Source organism: Cannabis sativa, chromosome 6 (assembly GCF_029168945.1).
Source record: "Cannabis sativa cultivar Pink pepper isolate KNU-18-1 chromosome 6, ASM2916894v1, whole genome shotgun sequence".
NCBI classification, from domain to species: domain Eukaryota; kingdom Viridiplantae; phylum Streptophyta; class Magnoliopsida; order Rosales; family Cannabaceae; genus Cannabis; species Cannabis sativa.
Window position 1 is genome coordinate 3,872,943 of NC_083606.1, and position 27,548 is coordinate 3,900,490.

The window sequence follows — 27,548 nt, forward strand, 5'->3', positions numbered from 1 at the left end:
TCTAGATAAAATTCAAACATAAAGAAAAACAAAACAAAACAATCATTATTTATTAGGAAAGTTTTAAAAATACCATTTTTTATATTTTATTTATAATTTTACAACTTAAAGTTTTTTTTAATAAAAATCTTCTTTTATAATTTTAAAATTACAAGAAATACACTTTTTTCAACAAAAAGTTAAAAAAACAATTAAAAAATAACGAAAAATCGACATTACGAAAACTATAAATAAACTATAAAATAACTAAAAACATGCAAAAAAAAAAAAAAAAAAAAAAAAAAACAACATTAAGACAACTATAAATAAACTATAGAATTAAAAAAATAATTTATTATTTTTACTACAGAAACATTTTTGTAAATAAAAAAATTAAAAGGAAAAAAATAATTTTTTTTTCGTGTTAAAGTATGGTAATTTTTTTTTTTTAATTATTATGTGAACTAACATTAAGTATTGATCATGATCTTTATAATACATGATCAAATTTAAAGTAGTATATATATATATATATATATATATATATTTATATGATCCAATGAAGTAGTACGTGTTCATCCCCTATCATAAGTCATTATATGGTAGGGACAAAATTGTCCTTATCAAATTAATTATATATATATATATTGCATGTGAAAGATGGAGTATAGTAATTATTAATGTAGTTGTATAATTTATTTAATTAAATGGAGAAAATGATGAAGTGGTATTTCCTTTCCGACCATCTCACAGTCAAACTACCATGCCGTTCGGCGACCGCAGCGCGGTCGTCACCACAGCCCCATGCACCACTCCAATTTACAAGGCCACACACTCTTCTTTAATTATTCACATCTATATTTATTATTATTACTTAATATTCACACCTTATATCTATATATATATTTTGCTTTTTCTTCAAGCATTAAATATTTGAAAATTGTTATTGAGTATCTGTAGTGTCTAATACCTTTTATATGTGGTGCCTTACGATTGATTAATGAAATTCCTTTAAATTTATTTTCTTAAATTATATGAGACTCGATATTTAATTATATCAATAGCAGTATGACACAGAAAAAGATGTTAGACACTAATAATATTTTAAAGCAATTCTCTAAATATTTATATATATATAAAGTATTTCTATATATAATGCACGTACTCTTTAAAAGAAATGCACCAATATATTCTTATTTGTTTTGATATTATTTAATTTTAATTTTTTTTTTATAAGTTGTAGTTTTTTTTTTTTTTTTGAAAGGTATAAGTTGTAGTTATTTAAGATATTCTGTAAAATTTTGAGAAATTCGAAATAATTTACAATATAGAAAGGAGTATTCAATCAGTCTATTTCACACGCATATATAAAAGAGTCACGAGTGATATAGACTATTTGGAATCTTATTTTTAGTGTTAAATTTTTGTAAGTTTCTCGAAATTTTGTAGAATGTCTTAAATAACTACAATGTACATGACCATGAAAAATAATATAATTAAAAAAAAAATTCTCATACCAAAACAAATAAGAATACACATGGACCTCTTTTTAGAGTATACATATATGTATATATAAGGTTGCATGCTGCTCTGATGAACCAGGGTCGGCCTTAGGCATAGGTGAGCTAGGCCCGTGCTTAGAACTCACTCATTTTAGGAGCCTAAATAAAAAAAATACCTTTTAAAAAATAAACATATTTTGTTAATAATTTTTAAAAATACCTTTATCTTTATAGTAAGAGCCCAATTTTTTTTTTTTTGTCTATAGTCTATTTCAACTCAAGACCGACCCCTGCGATGAACCCTCTAAAATGGGTGATGCACAGTGGCCCCTTCGTAGTTTTGATAGTTGATGAATAGTGTTGTAATCTCAACTTTTTATATGATGGTGTATATTATAGTGTTATTTAAGACATGTCATGTATGTAAAATTTTAAAAAATTAAGAATAATTTACAATATAAAAAATATGATTCAAACAATTTATTTTATATACGTATAAATACCTCTGTAACAAAAATTATTTAAACTTTATTTAAATTTTTTAAAATTTCTTAAAATTTACAAAATATCTCTTAAATAACTATACATCATGATATAAAAATTAAGGGAAACTTACAAAAATACTGGAATTTGAGGTAACTTTTACAAAAATACTGTCACACGGAAAAGTTTACAAAAATACAGTATTTTTATAAAACACCAGTAGAACACAAAACAGAACAACTCAAAACACCAGTAGAATAACTAAAAAACATTGGTAGAACACCAGTGAAAATTTGACACAATATACTGCAGTATGAAACTTATAAAAAAAAAAACACAGTAAAAAAATCAAAAATACTGTTTGACAGTATTTTTGTAAGAAAATAACAAAGTTAGTATAAAATTTCCTAAAATTAAAACTAAAAACACAAAGTGTGTATAAGTTTTATATCTATATTTATATATGATCATCATCCCCGTAATGTCACATTTAATTTAATTATAAATAAATAATTTTTGCCATGACAATACCTACCTTACGCAATATGCACACATGCACTACCCAAAATATATTATTGTAATATAATAAGGTAAATAAATTATTTAAATATTTAAGGTGAGAAAAAAGAGGCCAACACTTTATAACATATAACATATAACATATAACATATATAATATATAATATTATTAAATTAGACGTACACATTAAATGGTTAAGCTCCCTAACTATCGTCTTTTGCAATCACAAGCAAACATACCCCACTCTCTCTATATATATAGCTATCAATCTATATTTATATTTATATCTATATCTATATCTATATAATATATATATATATATATATATATATATATATAAAACCCCACTTGTATGTCCTACCCTAGTTCCTCCTCTTTTATGGTTTTTGTACCTATATAGTTAGTGTGATGTATTTTTCTTTTTATTATAATTGACATGTTGTATGTGTAATGACATTTTTATCTTTCTATTTAAAATTTTTGTCATCTCATCTTCTGCCCTATAAATTTTTCATTCCGTTCAAAATAGTTCTCAAACTATATTTATGATATTGTAAATTAGTTATTCTGTTAAATTTTTTCAATACATGACAAACAAAATATAGTAGAATCTCTATTTAAAAATACTTTATTCAAGAATAACTTCTAATTTGTTATAAAAAAATGAAGTCCTAATTTAGGCCCGTTATAAATAAGAATAACCTCTATATTATAATAGTTATACATTTTTTAAGTCCCGTATTAATAAAATATACCTCTATATAAAAATAATTACATCTTAAAAAAATATATACATATATTTTATAAATTTATTTATGCAAAATTAATAATTTTATTTTAAATTATAGTACATGTATAAATATTATATGTACTCGAAAATAATTCTAATATAATATAGTATTAAGAATTGTTTATTGGTAATTTTGTTACATTAATATTTTTTGATATTTTGATTTTTTTTTTCAAGTGTAACTCTATTTAGTTATAACCTCTCAATTAAAATATTATTTTCTTGGTCCCAAGTGTATTCTTGGATAGAGATTCTACTGTAATAACAGTTGTTTAAGTAATTGATAGTATCACGTATGTAATTACTTTGAAAAAAATAATTTATTTTTTTTAATTTAATTTTACGTAATAATATTAATTATTAATTGATTTTTAATTTATTAATATATATTAAAAATACATATTTATTATTATTCTTTTAATTTTAAATTATCACGTGTTGACAATTGACTTTCCACATATGATAAAACTTGATAAAAGACTCAATTTACAATATTGTGAATAGTTCAATTATCTCAAATAGTTATTTATTTATTTATTTTGATAGAAACAAGAATTAACTTTGCTAACATGACATATGTGTGGTAGTTAGAAGGGATTAATTGAAGATATTGATGAAGCTATTTAAAACCTTCAAAAAGATAGACCGATGTTACTTAGAAAATAGAAACTACTATATAATTAATATAATATACAAAAATATATATAAATAAATAAATAATGGACTTATAATAAGTTTTTATAATTAAAACGTAGACTTTTAATTTTACTAAAAATTAATAGAGCAAAAAGATATGTATATATATTTGAAATTTTTTTCAATTTTTACCTAGATGCACACTTATTTGTTTTGGTATTTAGGATAATTTTTTAGTCTGTTTTTATTTTTATGATCGTATATGTCATAATTATTTAAGATATTTAGTAAAATTTTGAGAAATTTAAAAAAAGATTAATACGTTATAAACAAGGTTCAAATAATTTATTGTACGCGTAATTCTTTTATTTTATAATCGTATGAGATTGAATATATGAACATTGTTTTATATATTGTCAATTATTCTGAGTATCTTAAAATTTTATAAGATGTCTTAATAATTATAATATACACAATTATAAAAAAAATTAGAGTAGAAAATTCTCCCGAATAAATAAATAATAATATATAAGTACACTTTTTTTATAAAAATGTATTGTAAAAATACCTTATATTTTTTTTTCTCATAAAAAAATATATATCATACTAAAAAATACAAAGTTTAAAAAAATATAATATAAAAATACACAATTGCTATATATGTGAAATTAATTAATGATTGTGCTGTGTGTATGGCCTTTTTTTTTTTTTTTTTTTTTTGTGGTTGCTTTGTATATTTATAGCTAGTATAGAGAGATGCATAGTATTGTATTTAAATAAAGTGGGGTAGCTAAAGTACGTAGGGAAAAGGTTATTTAATGAGAAAGTGTAAAGACCGCCTATGAATAGTACTTTGTATTATTAATTATTTAAAGTTTATGTATTAATAGTTATGGAATGCATATTTTAGAAATATATTTTATATATCATATATGTTTTTATGCTATTTTACATTTAATTACCTAATTTCTTTGTGGTGTTCGGAAGCTGTGGAACGCGGCGTTGGGGCCTTTAGAGAGTCATATATTGTATGTTATTTGTTCGGGGTATTTTGTTAAGTATTGAATTTTCGGGTTTAGTATTGACCAATTTGCCCTTGGGGGTTTTTATTCTTTTTAATTTATCTTAAGGGTAAAAAGGTCTTTTCCCTAGGGATTATTTGTCTTGCAGTGAGTGAGGGGGCTGACTATACTTGGTTAAGTTGTATTTAATTTAAGAGTAAATTAATTAAAGGAAAAAAGGGAAAAAAGGAGGAAAAACCTAGAAAATACCTTAGCTCTTCATCTTTCTCTCTCTCTCTCCTTCGAACCTCACTCATTCTAACCCAAATTCAGATTTTCATAGCTGAATTCAGAAGCAATCAAGGGAGTTGAAGCTTGTATTTGAGGTATTATGATCTAGTCTTTCTCTTTTTTAGTAATTCTTAAGCCTAGGTTAGGTTTTGAAGTAAAGGTTATAGGATTTATGGAGTTGTGGATATAATTGTTGTTTTAATTTGAATTCTGGAGATTGCTTGAGGTTATTTAGATGGATTTGGATTGTTTTTATTGAGGTTGAAAGGTTGTAGCAAGGTTTGAGTTTATGAACTCAAACCTTGACCTCTAATGGTAATTTGAAATTTTGTGGAGTTTATTGTGTTCTGCTGCTTGGGTATGCTTAATTATAGTGTATACAGGTGTTCTAGAGGTTTTTGCAAAGTTTGGGATTGATTTGTGGTGAGGGGATCGGTTTTTGAGGTTCCCAGCTATGAACCGGTCGACCGGTTCTGGGAAGCCTCTAGCAACCGGTCGACCGGTTGGTACCCAGGAACTGGGGTTCCGGTTGGGAACCGGCCTGCCGGTTGGGGCTTTTTCCCGAGCCCTAGTTTTTCCCGTTTTTAAGTAAATTAGGGTGTTGGCATCCTTTTTATCGATAGGGTTAAGCTTAGTTTGTATTTTAAATCCCCGATAAGTGTTTTAGTGAGTCTCTCATCGGTTTTTGAACTTAATGGTTTAGGGCCCTGTAAAACGTCGAGCTGCACTTCCACTCAGGCTGATCGACACACTTGAGCAAGGAACGAGGTAAGATAGCGTAAGAGTATATATATGAATGTATTTGTCTGTTCTGAATGTTATACTACTAGCACTAATATAAAATGATTATTAGAGTGTTAGCATAGTATTGCATGTTAATATAATTACGGTGTTACCAACACGAGTACCCAGGGTACGTCGTGTTCGTGGTACAACACTTAGTAATTTCCGGGAGTACAAATAGGGCTCTACCATCACAAGTACAAGTTGGTACTTTAGTGCAATTGGTATAGTAGTCGTACTACCCTTAAGAACGTTCTTAATCATTTGGTGAGCTTCGTTGTTAAGCTCAGGGCAGCTTAATCATAAAGCTGGCAGTATGTTACTTTTGTTTATTTCTTGCATATCTTACTGAGTCTGTTGACTCATCAGTTTGCTACCTTGTGTAGGTAAAGGAAAAGCAAAGTTGGAGGAACAGTGAGGTGGAACTCGGCATGATTGTACATATCGCGGCAGTGCAACCTGGAGGGTTTTCGGTTTATTAGTATTTTGGAGTCTGTATTTTGGGGATGCTTGTCCGCTAAATTAAAAAAAAAATATATATATGTACATATTAGTAAAATACTTTTAACTAGTATTTTGATACTCGGGATCCCGATCCATATAATTATTAATATATTAATTATGAAAATTAGATTTCGGATTTATTATTATAAAATACGGGCGTTACAGTTTGGTATCAGAGCCACTGGGTTGTCCACTGAAGACCGTCAAGATATGTACAATCAAGGCCAGTGTCGAGTTCAACTCACGGTTCCGTAAGCTTTATTTCTTTTGCAAACTATTTTAAGATATGTAGTGTTGTATACATGATTAAATAAGATGTTTTAAATTTTAATTGCGGTCTTGAAAGTATTTAGACCACTGTCTGACCTACGTGCCTTGTGGGTTCGCAGGCTAAGTCCTAAATAATGGACGACCAGCGAAACGTTAGAAGGCAGGGTGAATTGGTTGAGACCGGAGGTGGTCGGGGTGGTAGAAATCCCCAAAACCCCCGTGGGCGCGGTAGAGGCCGCGGTCGAGTCCCGAGAGGTGGACAGGAGAATCCACCTCAGGCCCCTGTTGATTGGGAACAAAGGTTTGCCGAGATGCAAACTAGAATTGAGCAACAAGAAGAAGAGATCCGACGACTCAGGCAACGGGATGCTCCTGTTGAGCCTCCCCCGCAACCGCCTGTTGCGGCTCCTGCAGTTCCTGCAGCCCCTGCGGTGCCAGCTGAGCAAAATATTGCTGGTAACCGCATGGAGCCTTTATATGAGAGGTTCAGAAAGCAAGCGCCTCCAGTTTTTCTGGGAGGCCCTGATGTTTTAAAGGCTGAGCAGTGGTTGACCGTTATTGAGAAAATACTGAATTTTATGGGAGTAGCTGGAAATGATAGGGTGGCATGTGCCACGTTCCAATTTCAGGAGGATGCCCTGATTTGGTGGGAAATGGTATCCCTCACTAGGGATGTGACCAGAATGACCTGGGAAGAGTTCCGGGAATTGTTCAATGCCAAGTATTACAACGAAGCGGTCCGCAGTGCAAAGCGGAAGGAATTTATTGAGTTGGTACAAGGTGAGAGTATGTCAGTGACCGAGTATACCACCAAGTTTGATCGCTTGGCTAAGCTAGCCTCCGGAATTGTTCCAACAGACTTTAGTAAGAAAGAAAAGTATTTGGCTGGACTGAATGCCAAAATCAGACATGATCTGGTTATTACAACGAGTGATACAACGACTTATGCGGAAATGGTCGATAAGGCTCTTCGAGCAGAAGGAGCAGTGAAATTTTTACAAGAAACCCGAGAGTCTTCTGGTGTTGGTGGGGTTACTACTCTCCCTATGTCGGGTCCTGAGAAAGAGAGTGGAGGTTCTACCTTCGAGCAGAAGAAAAGAACTTTTCCATCTTCGGGAAGTTCAGGGCAAGGAAAAAGGTTTCGAGGAAACCAGAATAGAGGAGGACGTCAGACCTATTCTTATCCTGAGTGCCCGCGTTGCAAGAAGCATCATCCCGGGGTTTGTAACCGGAGAGCCTGTTTTCAGTGTGGCTCGGTGGGACATCTCAGGAAAGATTGTCCTCAGTTGAAGAAAGAGGAACCGAAGCCTGAGGTCAAACCTGTATCTGCTCCTGCTCGTGTTTTTGCTATAACTCGGGCGAATCTTTGCTTGCCGCGGTCCTTCAGTAGTTGCAGGTCAGCTTCTAATCAATGGTTTTGCTTATACTGTTTTATTTGATTCGGGTGCTACTCGGTCTTATGTGTCATCAAGACTACTTGATCAGTTTGATAGACCTAGTGATATTCTCGAGACGGGGTTTGGAACCCTGTTGCCTAATGGAGAATTAATTATTTCAAGAAAGTGGATTAGGTCAGTAATAATTAGAATTGAAGATGGAGAATTGAGTGTTGATCTCGTGGAGTTACCATTGGCCGAATTCGATATTATACTTGGTATGGACTTTTTGTCCAAATACTCCGCTAGTATTGATTGTAAACGGAAAATGGTGACTTTTGAACCAGAAAATGAGGAACCTTTTGTTTTTGTTGGTTCGGTCCAAGGCTCTCGTGTCCCAAGAATTTCAGCGTTGAAAGCTAGGGATTTATTACGAGATGGATGTGTTGGATTTTTGGCAGTGGTAGTGGATTCCAGTAAACCTGTGTTGCTTGGACCAGAAGAAGTTAAAGTGGTTAAGGAGTTCCTGGATGTGTTTCCAGAGGAATTGCCAGGATTACCACCTCAGCGGGAGATAGATTTCATCATTGATTTAATTCCTGGAGCAGAACCTGTTTCAAAGGCACCCTATCGAATGGCACCTGCTGAATTAAAAGAACTGAAGATACAACTCCAAGGGATGTTGGATCTAGGGTTCACTCGGCCTAGTGTGTCACCTTGGGGAGCCCCTGTACTATTTGTAAAAAAGAAAGATGGAACTCTTCGGATGTGTATCGATTATCGGGAGCTGAATAAGTTAACTATTAAGAATAAATATCCTCTGCCCAGAATTGACGATTTGTTTGATCAACTTCAGGGTAAGACTGTAATCTCTAAGATTGACTTGAGGTCTGGGTATCATCAATTGAGAATTCGAGAAGAGGATATCCCGAAGACAGCTTTCCGAACCAGGTATGGTCACTATGAATTCCTGGTTATGTCTTTTGGGTTAACAAATGCACCGACAGCCTTTATGGATCTCATGAATAGGGTATTCAAGGATTTCCTCGATAATTTTGTAATTGTATTTATCGATGACATTCTTGTGTATTCTCGGTCAGAAGCAGAACATGAGCAACATCTTCGAATGGTTCTGCAGCGACTTAGGGATCATAAACTTTATGCAAAGTTCAAAAAGTGTGAATTCTGGCTGTCACAAGTGTCTTTTCTGGGGCATATTGTTGGAAAAGACGGAATTATGGTTGATCCAGGGAAGATTGAAGCGGTGAAGAATTGGCCTAGACCTAAAACAGTCACTGAAATTCGAAGTTTTCTCGGTTTAGCGGGTTATTATCGGCGTTTTGTGGAAGGATTTTCCAAAATTGCGATGTCGTTATCCGAGCTAACTAGGAAAAATCAGCGATTTATATGGTCAGATAAGTGTGAAAAGAGTTTTCAAGAGCTGAAGCAACGATTGATTACAGCTCCTGTTCTAGCCTTGCCATCTGATCAAGAAAAGTTTGTAGTATATTGTGACGCTTCTAGGCAGGGTTTAGGCTGTGTGTTAATGCAAGCAGATAAAGTCATAGCTTATGCTTCTCGGCAATTGAAAGATTATGAGCAGCGTTACCCAACTCACGACCTAGAACTTGCAGCAGTGGTGTTCGCCTTGAAAATTTGGCGACATTACTTGTATGGTGAAAGGTGTGAGATCTATACTGACCACAAGAGTCTCAAGTATTTCTTTACTCAGAAAGATTTGAATATGAGACAGAGAAGGTGGTTAGAATTGGTAAAAGACTATGACTGTGAAATCCTGTATCATCCTGGAAAGGCAAATGTTGTGGCTGATGCCTTAAGCAGGAAAGGACCTGATCAGATATCCAACATGGTTATGATTTCCTCTCAGCTAGCCTCGGAAATGACTAGGGCAAATATTGAGTTGGTGACTGAGAGATTATTTAATTTGACACTTCAGTCAGATTTGTTGGAAAGAATCAGAATGGTTCAGCTAGAAGATCCTGAATTGGTTAAAATTCGAGAAGATGTCTTAGCAGGCAAAGCTAAGGACTTCTCCATTTCTGACAATGGGATGCTGTTGTTTAAAGCACGGGTGTGTGTCCCTGATTTCAGTGAACTTAAAAAGGAAATTTTAGAAGAAGCTCATACTACCCCTTACTCATTACATCCAGGAACCACCAAAATGTATCAAGATTTAAAGCCCTATTTCTGGTGGTATGGGATGAAGAGGGATGTAGTGGACTATGTCACTAAATGTTTAACCTGTCAGCAAATCAAAGCTGAGCATCAACGACCGGCGGGGTTACTTCAGCCATTAACACTTCCAGAATGGAAGTGGGAAGACATTGCAATGGACTTTGTGGTTGGCTTGCCTAGAACCACAGGAATGTACGATTCAGTTTGGGTTGTGGTGGATCGTTTTACAAAGTCAGCACATTTCTTACCTGTTAAGGTAACCTATTCAGTGGATCAATATGCTGATTTGTATGTGAAAGAAATTGTCCGTCTTCATGGAGTACCGAAGTCAATCGTTTCAGATAGGGACCCTAAATTTACCTCAAAGTTTTGGGTGAGTTTGCAAAAGGCTATGGGAACTAATTTGAAGTTCAGCACAGCCTTTCATCCTCAAACAGATGGGCAATCTGAACGAACCATCCAGATACTTGAAGACTTGTTACGAGCTTGTGTCATGGATTTTGGAGGGTCATGGAGTAAGTATTTGCCTCTGGTTGAATTCTCCTATAATAATAGCTATCAAAGTACCATAGGAATGGCTCCCTATGAGCTGCTCTATGGAAGAAAATGTCGTTCCCCAATTCATTGGGACGAAACAGGAGAACGGAAATACTTGGGCCCTGAATTAGTCCAGAAGACAAATGAAGCAATAGACAAGATCAAAGCTCGAATGCTTGCTTCTCAAAGCAGGCAGAAAAGTTATGCAGATCCCAAGCGACGGGATGTTACATTCCAACCTGGTGATCATGTCTTTCTACGAGTATCCCCGATGAAGGGAATCAGACGCTTTGGAAAGAAAGGTAAATTGAGCCCTAGGTTTATTGGACCTTTTGAAATTCTGGAGAAGGTTGGGCAAGTTGCTTATCGGTTAGCCCTACCTCCTTCCTTATCAGCAGTGCATAACGTGTTTCATGTTTCCATGCTGAGGAAGTACGTGTCTGATCCAATGCATGTTCTGAGTTATGAAGCATTGGAATTGCAACCTGATTTATCATATGACGAACAACCGGTGCAAATTCTGGATAAAAAGGAAAAGGTTCTCCGAACCAAAACCATATCATTGGTCAAGGTACTCTGGAAGAATAGTAAAGTGGAAGAAGCCACTTGGGAATTAGAATCTGATATGCGGACTCAACATCCTGAATTGTTCAGGTAGATTTCAGGGACGAAATCCTTTTTAACGGGGGGATAATTGTAAAGACCGCCTATGAATAGTACTTTGTATTATTAATTATTTAAAGTTTATGTATTAATAGTTATGGAATGCATATTTTAGAAATATATTTTATATATCATATATGTTTTTATGCTATTTTACATTTAATTACCTAATTTCTTTGTGGTGTTCGGAAGCTGTGGAACGCGGCGTTGGGGCCTTTAGAGAGTCATATATTGTATGTTATTTGTTCGGGGTATTATGTTAAGTATTGAACTTTCAGGTTTAGTTTTGACCAATTTGCCCTTGGAGGTTTTTATTCTTTTTAATTTGTCTTAAGGGTAAAAAGGTCTTTTCTCTAGGATTTGTTTGTCTTGTTGTGAGTGAGGGGGGGGCTGACTATATTTGGTTGACTTGTTTTTAATTTAAGGGGAAATTAATTAAAAAAGGAAAAAAAGAGGAAAAAACCTAGAAAATACCTTAGCTCTTCATCTTTCTTTCCCTCTCTCCTTCGAACCTCACTCTTTCTCACCCAAATCCAGATTTTCATAACTGAATTCAGAAGCTAACAAGGGAGTTGAAGCTTGTATTTGAGGTATTATGATCTAACCTTTCTTTTCTTTAGTAATTCTTAAGCCTAGGTTAGGTTTTGAAGTAAGGTTATAAGATTTATGGAGCTGTGAATATAGTTGTTGTTTTAATTTGAATTCTGGAGATTGCTTGAGGGTTTTTAGATGGATTTGGATTGTTTTTATTGAGGTTGAAAGGTTGTAGCAAGGTTTGAGTTTATGAACTCAAACCTTGACCTCTAATGGTAATTTGAAATTTTGTGGAGTTTATTGTGTTCTGCTGCTTGGGTATGCTTAATTATAGTGTATACAGGTGTTCTAGAGGTTTTTGCAAAGTTTGGGATTGATTTGTGGTGAGGGGATCGGTTTTTGAGGTTCCCAGCTATGAACCGGTCGACCGGTTCTGGGAAGCCTCTAGCAACCGGTCGACCGGTTGGTACCCAGGAACTGGGGTTCCGGTTGGGAACCGGCCTGCCGGTTGGGGCTTTTTCCCGAGCCCTAGTTTTTCCCGTTTTTAAGTAAATTAGGGTGTTGGCATCCTTTTTATCGATAGGGTTAAGCTTAGTTTGTATTTTAAATCCCCGATAAGTGTTTTAGTGAGTCTCTCATTGGTTTTTGAACTTAATGGTTTAGGGCCCTGTAAAACGTCGAGCTGCACTTCCACTCAGGCTGATCGGCACACTTGAGCAAGGAACGAGGTAAGATAGCGTAAGAGTATATATATGAATGTATTTGTCTGTTCTGAATGTTATACTACTAGCACTAATATAAAATGATTATTAGAGTGTTAGCATAGTATTGCATGTTAATATAATTACGGTGTTACCAACACGAGTACCCAGGGTACGTCGTGTTCGTGGTACAACACTTAGTAATTCCCGGGAGTACAAATAGGGCTCTACCATCACAAGTACAAGTTGGTACTTTAGTGCAATTGGTATAGTAGTCGTACTACCCTTAAGAACGTTCTTAATCATTTGGTGAGCTTCGTTGTTAAGCTCAGGGCAGCTTAATCATAAAGCTGGCAGTATGTTACTTTTGTTTATTTCTTGCATATCTTACTGAGTCTGTTGACTCATCAGTTTGCTACCTTGTGTAGGTAAAGGAAAAGCAAAGCTGGAGGAACAGTGAGGTGGAACTCGGCATGATTGTACATATCGCGGCTGTGCAACCTGGAGGGTTTTCGGTTTATTAGTATTTTGGAGTCTGTATTTTGGGGATGCTTGTCCGCTAAATTAAAAAAAAATATATATATATGTACATATTAGTAAAATACTTTTAACTAGTATTTTGATACTCGGGATCCCGATCCATATAATTATTAATATATTAATTATGAAAATTAGATTTCGGATTTATTATTATAAAATACGGGCGTTACAGAAAGAGAAATCACTACTAACAATTTATAACACGCCACATTGGAACAGATTTACCACAGGGCTAAGGCGGGTTAGACTCGTGCCTAAGACCTACTTAAATTCAAGACTCAAAATTTTTATATAGTATATTACTATACTTTTTTGCATTGAAAACAATAATATTTTTGAAAAAATTTGTAAAAATTAAAAGAGGCTCAATAATACTTATATTTTACTTTAGATAAAATACACATTTAATTTTTTTTTTTATATCCATTATTACTCGAAGTCGGCCCTGTATTGGGTTGATGCTAATTGTAACGCCCGTATTTGAAATACTAAATTTACAAATTAACTTTAATATATTATAATTACTTAATTATAAAGATCGGGATCCCGAGTTATAAAACATAGTTTAAAACTATATTTGTTATTACAAAACTCCTTGAGATTTTTTTTCTTTTATAAACAAGTACAGGCAACACAAAATACAACTCAAAATATTGAAAGACCAAAACCCTCCAGGTTGCACTGCCGCGATATGTATAATCACTGCCGAGCTCCATCTCACTGTTCCTCCAGCTTAGCCTTTCCTTTACCTACACAAGGTAGCAAACTGATGAGTCAACAAACTTAGTAAGATATATGCATAACATATATAAAAGCAATGCTAGACCGACTTTATAATTAAGCCGCCCTGAGCTCAACAACGGGCTCGCCAAATGGTTAAGAATGTTCTTAAGGGAAGTACGACCACTGTACCAAATGTACTAGAGTACCGACTTTGTACTCGTGTTGGTAGAGCCATTATTGTACCCCCCAAAATCACCAAGTGTTGTACCACATGCACGACGTACCCCCCTGGTAATCGTGTTGGTAACACCGTAATCACACTGATATCCTACACTATACTAACACCCTTAAAATCACATAAACAATTAGTGTTAGTAGTATAAATAGTTAAAACAAGCATACATTCATATATACATTATTATGCTATCTTACCTTGTTCCGTGCTCAGGTGTGTCGTTCAGCCTGAGTGGAGGTACAGCTCGACGTTTTACAGGGCCCTAAACCATAACGTTCAAAACGCAATGAGAGACGCGCTAAAATGCTTAACAGGGATTTAAAATTGAAACTAAGGATAACCCTATCGATAAATAGGATGCAAACACCCTAAATTACACAAAAACGGGAAAAACTAGTGTTCGGGAAAAAGTCCCAACCGGCAGACCGGTTTCCAACCGGAAGCCCAGTTCCTGGGCACAAACCGGTCGACCGGTTCTATGGGTCCCCCAGAACTGGTCGACCGGTTCTGTGCTGGGAACCCAAAAACCGACCCCCACACCTCAATTCAATCCCAAACTTTTCAAAACTTTCCACGATACCTATTCAAGTCCCAACAAACTCATTTCAAGCATCAAAATATAACAAACAACTTAAACTAAGAAATCACCATTAGAGCTCCATCTTAAGCTCTTAAGTTTCAATTGACTCAAATAGCACAACCATCCTCTAATTAAGCTCAAAACAATAAAGATAATCATTACTTAACTCCAGAAAATGAACCCAAACTGAACACACACACAACCCCTAATTTAAACCTGAATCACACATAACACAACCCAAAACTTAAATAAAATTTGAATAGAATTGCTTAGAAGGTATACCTTGATTTAAAGTACCTTAAACCTACTAGCATCCAGAAATTTCAACAAAGAAACACCACCTTCCTTGCTGGGTTTGTTGGTTCGAAAGAAAGAGAAAGAGAGATGGAGAGTAGTATGCGGTAACTATTTTCAAAATTGGGCAACGGTCTTAGCTATCCCACACCCTAAAAAGACGACTCTAAGTGTTGGGCACCATAAGGTGCTTTTATAGCAATACTTAATAAAAAAGAGCATTGCTATTAGATATCTGTAGTGCCTAGCACTTTCTAGACATGTCGCGTTGCTATCTGCTACCGATACTCTCTAAAAGCTATTATATTAAATTATATATGAGACCCGATACTTAGTTAGACTAATAACGATAGGGACGTGCTAGGCACTACTAGTATCTTTTACCATTTCTCAATAAAAAAATGGTAAAAGTAATTAACAACACTAACTTAATATTATTAGTGTAATTATTAATTATGACTAGTTACATAATAATCCAATTTAATATTTGCTATAATTAAATATACATTTGTAGCCTTTGTTTCTTCAACACTTTTATAAACATACAAACTCACACTCTCTCTCTCACCTACCTCACCCATCCCGACATTTGTGCTCTCTCTCTCCCCCATTATTTTACTTAAAAATAATCATATATACATATATAGATACACAAAAACACTTTATATATATATATATATACTCACACATCCATATCTCAAACACTTACACTCTCTCTCTCTATATCTCCCAACCAAAACATCAAAGTCTCTATAGAAAAAAAGGGAGAAAGAGAGAAAGACCTCTTTTATTCATTTCCTTTTCATCAATCAACTTCTCATATATATATATATATATATATATATTTATATATATAGAAGAAAAAAAGATGAATGGTGGTAGCTATGATCATTCACAGATGATGAGACAAGAACAATACTCATTAAAAAGAAGATGGCAAGAGATTAAGAGACAACAACAACAACAACACTTAAGGCTTAATACTACTGCGACTCCACCTTCTAACGGTGGACTCTCCTTCATGGGATTAACTACTAATAATAATATTAATATCAATACTTATCTCCAAGCCACGGCACCACCGCAGATGCTGGATCACCGCCACGAGGATTTGGTGGCAGCTGCGGTGGTGCCGGCGGTGACAGTGGTGCTTGAAGGGCGTTCCATCTGTCACCGTATTAGCCTCCATAAACATGGGAGTTATCAAAGCTTTGCTAAAGCCCTCCGACGAATGTTCGGGGAGGGCGGCGATCATGATGTTGATGATAAAGATCTGGATCTGTCTAATGCTGTTCCTGGTCATCTCATTGCTTATGAAGATATGGAGAATGATCTTCTTCTTGCTGGTGATCTTAATTGGAAGTAAGTATAAGAATTTATATATTGTATATAATATCTTTTTGTATATATATTTGTTATTAGTTAATTTTGATTTTGATTGGTTAGTGATATTCTATCAAATTTATTATATTAAATTATACTACATGTTTTATACATAAAAAAAAATATATTTATTTTTTATCATTTCTCCATTTTTTAAAGTAATTTCTCCATTAATTATTTTAAAATGATATTTTATTATTATAATTAGTGAAATTATTTTATATATTATTTTTAATTTTTTTTTTTTTTAAATTTACAGTTTGGATATTATTTCGGTAGTTTTTTTTGTGTGTTACTATGTAAATTTTAATTGTGATTTAAGTTAATTATTCTGTTGATTGTTGTATGAGTTTTATGTTAACTTTCGGAAAAATAAAAAAAAAAATGTAAAAAACAATGATTATTATTGTGTAATTATTAAAATTATTATTAAGATTCTTATTCAACGGTATGATATAGAAAAAGCTAAGCAATTATATTAATCTTAATTAGCATAATTATAGATATGACCTTTTCCCATATAATTAAACAAACGTACGGCCTAATTAGTAATTACTATATTATAATTAATTAGAAATATATAATTTTATTATTTTTTATCTTCTTAATTTTTCCTATGGTTAATCTAACTCTTCCTCGTAAAAATATTATGATTAAAAATGACGTGACCCCACTTAAAATTACATACTTATTATTATTTGAAAAAATTATATACAATTTATACAAGTAATACTAGATATACAGTTAAATTATATATACTAGGCGTATTAAAAATAATTATTTATATTTTTAAGTTAAATCATATTACTTAAAATTATATAGTTACAATTAATTACACATCATTATACATAAAAATAATGTGTAATATTTAGATGTGTCTTCATCATTTTCCAAAGATATATATTTCTTGTAACAAAGAGATATTAGAGGTCTTTTAGTAATTGTTTGACCTTTCTATATAATGCTTATATAAATATTGGGCACCTTACTTTTTAGATGCGTCATTTTATAATTAGTTAGCGATACATTTTAAAAATTATCACATTAAATTATATGAAACTCGATACGTAAGAAGATGCTATGTAAACACAATTAATATCTTTTAACATTTCTCTATATATAAAAAATAAACATTGTTATTGAATACAAATAGTACATAGCACTTTCTATAAGTGTGTCTTATGATTAATTAATAATATTTTCTAAATATTATTTTTTGACCAGTATGACACCAAAAATAATACTAGTCAAACTTTTAACATTTGTATGAAAATATATGTATCTCTTTCTCTATATAATATAATATAATATTATATGACAGGGATTTTGTACGCGTAGCAAGGAGAATCAGGATAGTGCCAGCAAAGTCAAATTCAAATTCAAGGAAGCCTTCAAGAGAAGAGGTCTTAGTAACAACAGCTACTACTACTACTACCACTTAATTAATTAATTAATTAATTAATTAATTATTAACTACATACCTAGCTATTACAAACGTAATTGTAAACAACAAATAATAAAAACTATAGTACTTAATTTGACTCTGCTTAATTATTATTATTATTATTGTTATTGGAAATTTGGAAGCTCCCATATTTATTTCAGTATTAGAATATTTGTACTCAAACTACCTAGCTAGCTAGATAGATTTCTATAAAGAAGATCATCCTAATTTACTTTAATTAATTTTAATATAACTTTAATAAGAGTTGGAAAGTTGAACTAAGATCGTTTTAAGGCCCATCCAGTCGAAGGTCTAAAAAATTATATTTTAATAATTTTTAAAAATACTATATTTATTTTAAATAAATATAGTCTAATAATTTTTATTTTCTTAAGGCTTACCCAATCTTAGAGCTGGCCTTGTTCTAATTAATAATTAATAGTGATAATTTTGCAATAATTTGTACTTCCTAATAGTGATGTAAATATGTGTGTTTTTAACACGAAAAAAATATGAATTTATGCATTACACGACACGAAAAAAATATACAATATGAAAAGTCCAAAAAGCATAATATGTAGGCATAAATAGTCCAACATGAAAGTTTAAATCCTTATAATTTAATAATAATAATTTGAGTATTTATTAATAAATCTTCAAAATTTAATTATTTTTTTTATATGATAGTCTATAAAATATTATTAACAAATTATATAAAAAAATTGAAGCAATATAAAATATATATATATATAGTTTCCTAATTCTCTAGTTAATTAAATCGAATATATATGGAAAAGAAGAGCACAAATTCGAGCTCATATAAGAAAATAATGAGCTGCTCGAGTAAAGCACAACACAAATCTGAGCATGATACGAAAATACCAAACTAAAGGGTTGTGCCAAGCTAAGTCTTCTCTAAAAATAATTGGCACGCATATGAACGATACGATCTATATTTTTTTTATAGCATGATTCATATTTTAAAAAGCACGAACAAATATATGTCGGGCTAACCTGCACGTATTTTTACAGCACTACATTTATAAATGGTCAATATTTTTCGTATTTATAATTTTCTTTGTATTAATTCATGATATGATAGTTTCTTGCTTGATTGATAATATTATTGAATATTTTATGTCTAATAAATTAGAAACGTTTTCATGGTAATATATTATTAATTAAATGACTATCTCTTCTATCTATCTACCTATATGTAAATTATTAGGAAATCTTTTGAAGATTTGTTGTTTGAATTTTATTTTGTGTGTAAAGTCATGGTTACACCAATATTTATTTATGAAGATTAATTGCATAAATTATAATAGTTAAATCTTAATCTATTCAAACTTAATATGATAATTTACAAAAAAAAAAAAAAAATTGAATTCTCATTATTTTAATTATCCTGTAAAATATTTAAGAAACTAATATATAATTCAAACTAATTTAAATTTCAGATTTAGGTTACATGAATTGATTATAATACTAGTAAACAGTATTAAATCAACAGTAATTAATCTAAGTATTTTCAAACTTTATTTTACTGCGAACTATATTTAAATTCATTATCTCAATTACAATAAAAGTCACAGAGGGTAAATGCTAGCCAAATGACTCTTGCCAACACTACAATATTTTTACTTTTAGTAACAGCAAAACTCGTGATTAATTATAAATTATTATTCTTATTCAGTGACTAAAAATATTCGTGTCTAAAGGTATTAGATACAAAAATCATAATTTATTGTGACTAAATGTATTTTTAGTAACAATAAGTACTTATTGTGACTAAAAACTAAATTAGTAGCAACTTATATCAAAATACTATGTTTAGTCACTAATAACTTTTCGTTGTGATTGAATGTTATATTTAGTCAAAAGAAATTTATATTGTGACTAAAAAATTATTACTAAAAGTAATTTTTTTTACAGTACAAAGTCTAAGGTCAGACCAACTCGGCCCCAATAAAGAGTTTTATTTCATTAAAGCATTTTATTTATATATACAAATATTGCATAATTTAGAAGCTGAACTCAGACCCACACACACATTCTTCTGGCCCATGCTTTCTTATAACTACTTGAGTTAGCCTCAAGTGGTTCAATAAAGAGGACTTAGACATAAAGGTGCACTAGGTTGGAAAAACCCTAATTGCAAGGAGAAAGCAATAGAGAGAAAAATAAAAAGTGGTTAAGCTAGTTCTTAGGGAGGACCAATATAATATGGACCAATTTATATATTTAATTTTAGTTGCATGCCCATTTATATTTTCATATTAGAATATTTATTTATTGGGTAGCTAGGGTATGTGTAGTTATTATAAATATATAATATATATGTATAAAATTGGCGGATAGCGATTATTTATGAATATTACATATATATAATTAGAATTATGGGTAGTATTTTGGTACATAAATAAATTATATCTATTTTTTATTTTGACAGTGTACAATTTAATTACAGGAAATCTCTCACTATTTTTTTCTAAATATTTTTGGAAATCTAGTGAGAGATTTATGCAAGCTTGTTTTGATATTTTTGTGAGTGTATTAAATCATAATTTTAGCTTTCTAAATTATTCTATATTTTTCTAAAAAAAAATTAAAATTAAAATCCTGTTAAATTATATTATATATCGTAATATATATACATATAAAAAAAATTGTAAATAACTATTAATCGAAATATGTTAAAAATACCTATACGTAGTGATTAAAACAATTAATATATATATTACTACTATGTATGTTGTACTTACTATTTCTGCCATATTTATATGTCTATTATATATGGTCCTAAATACAATTATAGACTATAAGCACTAAAACGATCTATAATTATATATATATATATATATATATAAATATATATATATATATATATATATATATTCATACCACTCACTCACTTATATATTAAATTTGGAAAAGTTTGATCAATCAACACTCCTTTGAGTTACTGTTTATGGTGGAAAACAAAAAATATTACTTATTAATTAATTATTAAAATGATAATTATATATATTAAGCTTCCTTTTAAACTAGAAAAAAAAATTCTAATATTAGAGCACTTACATAAGATATGTTTTAAAATATAAATTCTTTAAAATATTTTTTTTAAAAAATAAATAAATTAAAAACACGCTACAAATATTATGAATTCATTCTCTATTTTAATGTTTCTTCATGTTTTATATTGTTTTAAGAATATTATTTATTGTTCTAAACTTATTTTATTAATTGTTTGAGATTTTACATTTTTTTTTATTTTTTTATACGAGGATATGTATAAATAGTAATATTATATGTTTGAAATGAATAAAATTTGAAAAAAAAAAAAGTGATTTTGGAGATGTATTTTAAAGAAGATGTACAATGTAATGTAAAAGTTTAAGGTAAAATAGAGATTAGCAAATTTTTTTAGAAAATTACTTCATATATTATTTTTATTTTTTTAATTTAAGGGTTTGAATTGTTATGGTAATATCTATACATGTTGTTATTTAGATTTTGATTGCGATTTAAATTGTTTCATTTGTTGCTATGTGAATTATGTGAAAATGCAAAATAAAAAATTATTTTAAAGTGTAAAAATAAAAATAAAAATCTTTTTTTTTTTTTGTATTGTTATTGTATAAAAATAAAAATTATTAATTACCATATTTTTTTTTAACTAATATTGTATATTATATGATAATAATATATATAAAGTTATGTGTGTGTTTTTTTGTAGAAAAACAAATCTAATTTATTTATTTATTTTGTAAAAAAATATACTACTTTAGTTCAAAGATGGACTCATATAGTATTAAACATTAAGACATATATATGTTTATATATATATATATATCTTTTTCATTATTAACCGAACATTAAATTTTATATTAATCAAAGCTATCATACAACAAGATTTATATCACACAATCAACTATCTATAATTAAACAAAATTTTCCAACAATTATAATTACAAATGAGACAACTTTATATACTTAATAGTACAGATGCAAACCCTTCTTAGTGCTCATTATATCAGAATATTAATTAATTAAATTAACTACCCTTTTTATCGAAAAAATAAAATAAATACCATCAATAATTATATATAATCTTCTCTTTGTAAATTTATATATATATATAAAAAAAAATTAATTATTACATTAAATATGTAACCAGGTTACATTTACTTTTAATGGTTATATCATTATTAAATATTTATAATTAATTTAAAAATAAATAATAAATTATTTGATACTAACTTGTTTTTATCTTATTTCTTTATAGATAAAAAATAAAAATATTAAATTTTAATAAAGTTTTATTAAATATTATAATTAAAAAATTTAATTTATTTAAGTATTTAACTAATTATAATTAATTCAATTTTTTTTAAAAAAAATATATATTGTAGTAACATTTATAATATATCAAATATAATAATTATATTTTCTATGTAACAATTTAATAAATTACGACTAACCAATTTATGATACATATATAGCTGGCTTTATTATATAATATAGCAATTCTTAAATTGCTTTAAATTCTAATCATTAAGAAGGCTCCTCTAGATTTCTCAAATAGTTAATTGGTATATAAAATGTGCTACAAAAAAATAATTATAAATGCAATATTGTTGGTCGGCTAATAGCTAGCCTAGCTATACCCCTCGTAATATAGCTGATTTATTACATTAATTAATATATTAAAAGAAATAATATATTTTAATTTTTGAAAAGTAAAACTCAAATTATAATATAATTAGCAATTAAATTTAAAACTTGGATATTTAATTTCTTTATTTTTTTTATTATTTTGTGGTAAAATTTTATTATGTTTTTTTTTGTAAATTTAAGATGCTAGTTGGATATCACCGTTAAATACTAACTAATAAATTATTATTGTATTAGTTTTAAAGTTTTATTACTTTCACATATATACAATGATATTTAACTGATGCTTTAAATTTGTAAAAAAAATAAATTTAAGAAAGTTTTGCCACCAAAAAAATATAAAAGTTAAGTGGATAAAAATTAAAATATAAGAGAATTTTATGGCTAATTGGGATGTCTTTGTCTAATTTTTATTAGAAGATCTTTAGTTGATTGTCATTGATAGGTGTGATCTGTTATATGTTTATTCAGGATGAAAATTTAGTATACATTATTCACATTCTTTTGACGCTTCACAACTGGCAACTTATGAGTATTTTAGTTGAATTAAAAATATTATTCGGTTATTTTTCTTCCGATTTATTTGTAAATAACTTAGTTAATTTATTATTGTTAATTTTACTCGATAAACAATATATGCATGTAATAAATTATGTTCAATTTACATATTAATAAAAAAAATTCATCTACCTTCAAAAAAAAAAAAATAGTAAGATAACAAATAATAAAAGAAAAAGAAAATCCAACAAATTTTGATATGGCATTGTGAATCTCACTTTAGATAATTATGATTGGGTATAAATTTGGTGAAAATAACAAATTGACGGCATCAAATCAATATATTTATTAAAGAATTTTCAAAGTTGTTTATATTGTGGCCAAAAAGTCATGCAATAATGGATTTAATTTTGCACCCCACAAGTTTGACAAAAAAGTATCCTTAAATAGTCTAAGAATTAATGACAATCTAACCAACACTCCTTACATTATAAAGTATATATATATATATATTTTAAAATTTTTATTTTAAGTTTGATAAGAAATCATTAATTAAAACCCATTTCTTTGTTGTTATTATTGGTGTCCTTAATTATTCTACAAAAATTATGTGATAATTATATAAGGTACTATTTTTTTTTTGTAAAAAAATTACATTTTTACGTTTATATAATTTTTTTTTTTTTGTATTTTTACGGTTTTCCATAGAAATAATACGAAAACAACAAAAAAAACTACATAAAAGTAACATGAAAATAACATTTAAATAACATCAAAATAATAACAAAAAATATCATACAGATAACAAAAAATCAACAATAGTATACTATAAAAAGACCATATTTTATGTAAATAAAATTAAAAATATCGTAAAAATGTTTAAAATTCTGTGAAACTGTATTTTTATTATTTTTGTATATTTATGAAATAATTCCTATAGGCATATTTTTTTTTTCTTTTTAAATGTAAGGGCATGTTTTTAGGGTTAAAGGAAAATTTATATATTCTCCGAATTTGTTTATATGATATAAGTGCATGTATATATTGTAATTATTTTGGTCATTCCACAAATTTTTTTAAATTTTTAAATAATTTATAATACCTAAAAATAGTTCAAAATAATCAGTTTAAGTGCGTATAAAACAACTTGCTTTCATATATTTTTAGCACATGATCATCAGAGTCGGTCTTAAAATTTAGTGAATTATATAGTAAACAAAAAAATATTTTTAGACTCTTATTTAGAAAGAAATTTAGTATTTTTTAAAATTAGTAAAAATATGTACATTTTTAAAATAGAATAATTTTTTCGGGACCTTAAACTAGGTGGGCCCTAGACATACAAATCTAACTCATCTATATTATCAAACTTGCACGTGATGAATAGATTATGATCTATTTTTTTTTTTTTGCTAATTAGTAATTTTTCTCCCCGAACTTTAACATGTACTAAATTTGCTTCCTGAACTTTTTTGGCCGTTAAAAATTTCCCCCGAACTATTGAGATTGTTAACTTTAATCTTGTATATATAATGGTTTTTTTTTTTTTTTTTTTTTAATTTATAACATGTTAAATACAATTTCTGATCATACTTGCATGCATTTGCAAACCAATAAAAAAAAGTGTGTTCCTTTCATTAAACAAAATTATTTTTTAATTATTTTATATAAGAAGGGAATATTCAAATTTGGAACCTCACTTCCTATTTCAGCATCTCAATATATTTATATATTTATATATAATTATAACTATTTATGCCTAGCTATAAATATTGAAATTTGTTGGACAGGCTTTTTCTTATTATTATAGTTATATATTTTATATAAATTGATTTTTGAAACATGTCACAAATTAATGACAATTATCAGCAATCACTTCTAATATTTAATTCTCTTCAAATTTGAATTATAACAAATTTATTAGGAAACTTAATCTTTTCCATTCTGCATGCATGTCTGAATTAATCTACTCTAATAGTTATTATCTATACTAATTATATTTTTTTACTGAAATATTTATGTGTAAATATATAAACATATGATGACTATTCACAAATCACAATATTTGTCTCTTCTTTCAAATAATAATTTTACTGATAAATTTATTTATTTTATACAATATAGGTCCAATTAAGCATTAATTGTCATTAAATAAATCTAATCCCAAAAGCTCTGGCACTAATAAACATTAATTTATTTATATATAGGTCTGCCTAACTTAATAAACAAGAAAGAAGAAAAAAATATATATATATATATATATATATATATTTATATTATCAATATCAATTAATAAATGTTCATTTAACAACTATTAATGTATTTGTGTTCCACTTCCTTCTTTGGCTGCTAATTATTTAAAATGAAACATTAACATGTGATTGAAATTTGAATAATAGATCTTAATTAATTAACATATATATAATGGAGGTGATGATTTATTCAAATTCAAATAATAACATGATTTGTTCTTCTTCTTTAAATTTTTAACAAAGTAGAATAATTATTCTATTCCTCCTGAATTTATGAAACTATCAAATTATACTCCTAAAATATATAATGTAGAATAATTAACACATATCTTAATAAACTAAAATGCAAATATTCAGGAAAAAAAAATTAAAGGTGATTTGATCTTGTTATTTGAAAAATATTTAACAAAAATTAAATTGAGTGTTAGATCTTTTATCTTTGTCATTGTTTTAAGATAATAAATTTCAGACCATTTTGGCAAAATCTAATAATTAACATATCAATTATATATTCTATAGGCTTTAAAAATTAAAAATAAAATATAATAAATGTATTAATCCTCTACTTTATGAAAAAACATAATATGTATCAACCTTAAATTGTTATGACTATCACTTTCAACCAATCACATTCACAAATTAATTTATATTGTTGTATTGCACTTAGTAAAATTTCACAAGTTGAATAATTATTAATGGTTTTAGTAACCAAACCATATAATATTTTTCCTATATGTGACTCAACCAAACATTTATACATATAAATACATTTAATTATAATATGATCATACCTGCCAATTTTAAGTATTTAAAACTTTGGCAAGTTTTTGTCACTTCATATTCAAAAAGTTAGTATAAATGATATTTAATGAGATACCATCTATCTAATAATATTTAAGTATTAATTAAAGTTAATACATAAATTCAACTAAAAAATAATAAAGAAGAAGTAGAAAAACAATGTGACAACCAATTTTTGTTGAAAGAGAAGTCATTGTCTTTGTTGTCTAATAATAAATAGTGTTGTCCAATAATAAATAGTGATAAAGTGAGCTTTGGTGGTTGGAGAGGAGAGGAGAAGCAATTTGATCACAATATAAATGCTTATTTGGTATTTTATATTAAGGGTATTTATTAAACCACATCTAATATTATTAGACTTATATAAATTCAATCCAATTATATATTGAATGTTAAATTTTACCATCCAATCTGATCTAATTAATTTATGCCATCTAATAGATCCAACATCTACTAGATATTGTATTGGATCGATTCTAGCAATTAGATGTATTTCATGTCAATTTATTAGTTTAATTTTGATTTATCTAATATTTTTAGATTTAGTATTTTTTAGATCGTATCGATTTATTTAATATCTTAGATTCAATATTTATTGGATTGGATAGATCTATCCAATATGAAAAAAAAAAAAAGTAAAATTTATATGTCAATTTTTAACTTACATATATATTTTACGTATAAGAACATAAAATTTAATTACTCATTTAAATTAAATGAAAATACTATATAATTCGATTGGAAATTAGATGTACTTGAATTTTTGGACATCTTATCCAACATCTTATCTGATCCAATTGGATAGTAAAAAATAATATCCAATCTGATCACAATTGGATATTCAATATTTAGTAATCGATTGTAATCAAATTGATCAATTATCATTGGATTAGATCTATTTATGCATAACCCTATACTCTATGTACATTCTCAATAGTATATATAATATGGTACCTTCTAATTTAAAAATATAAATTTGGTATTTTAAACTCAAATTTGATCAAAATATTTTATTTATTGGATTTTTATATAATTCGATTGGAAGTTGGATGTATTGAATTTTTGGACATCTTATCTAACATTCTATTTGATTCAATTGGATATTAAAAAATAACATTCAATCTGATCTGATCACAATTGGATATTCAATATTTAGTGATCGATCAATTATTATTGGATTAGATCTGTTTATGCATACCCAACTCTATGTACATTTTCAATATTATATAATATGGTACCTTCTAATTTGAAAATATAGATCTGGTATTTTACACTCAAATTTAATCAATAAAATATTTATTTATTTGATTTTTTTTTTCAGTAATTAAATAATTAAATTTGAATTTATAACTCATC

General features: G+C 28.8%; 1 protein-coding gene across 1 annotated transcript; it reads left to right on the top strand.

Moving 5' to 3' along the window:
* Positions 1 to 15,791: 15,791 nt before the first annotated feature.
* On the top strand, positions 15,792 to 18,089 carry LOC115724724 (auxin-responsive protein IAA33). Its single transcript, XM_030654060.2, has 2 exons — positions 15,792 to 16,499; positions 17,842 to 18,089. The coding sequence occupies exons 1-2, from the start codon at positions 16,006 to 16,008 to the stop codon at positions 17,960 to 17,962; spliced, it is 615 nt and encodes a 204-aa protein (XP_030509920.2). The 5' UTR covers positions 15,792 to 16,005; the 3' UTR covers positions 17,963 to 18,089.
* Positions 18,090 to 27,548: the final 9,459 nt, after the last annotated feature.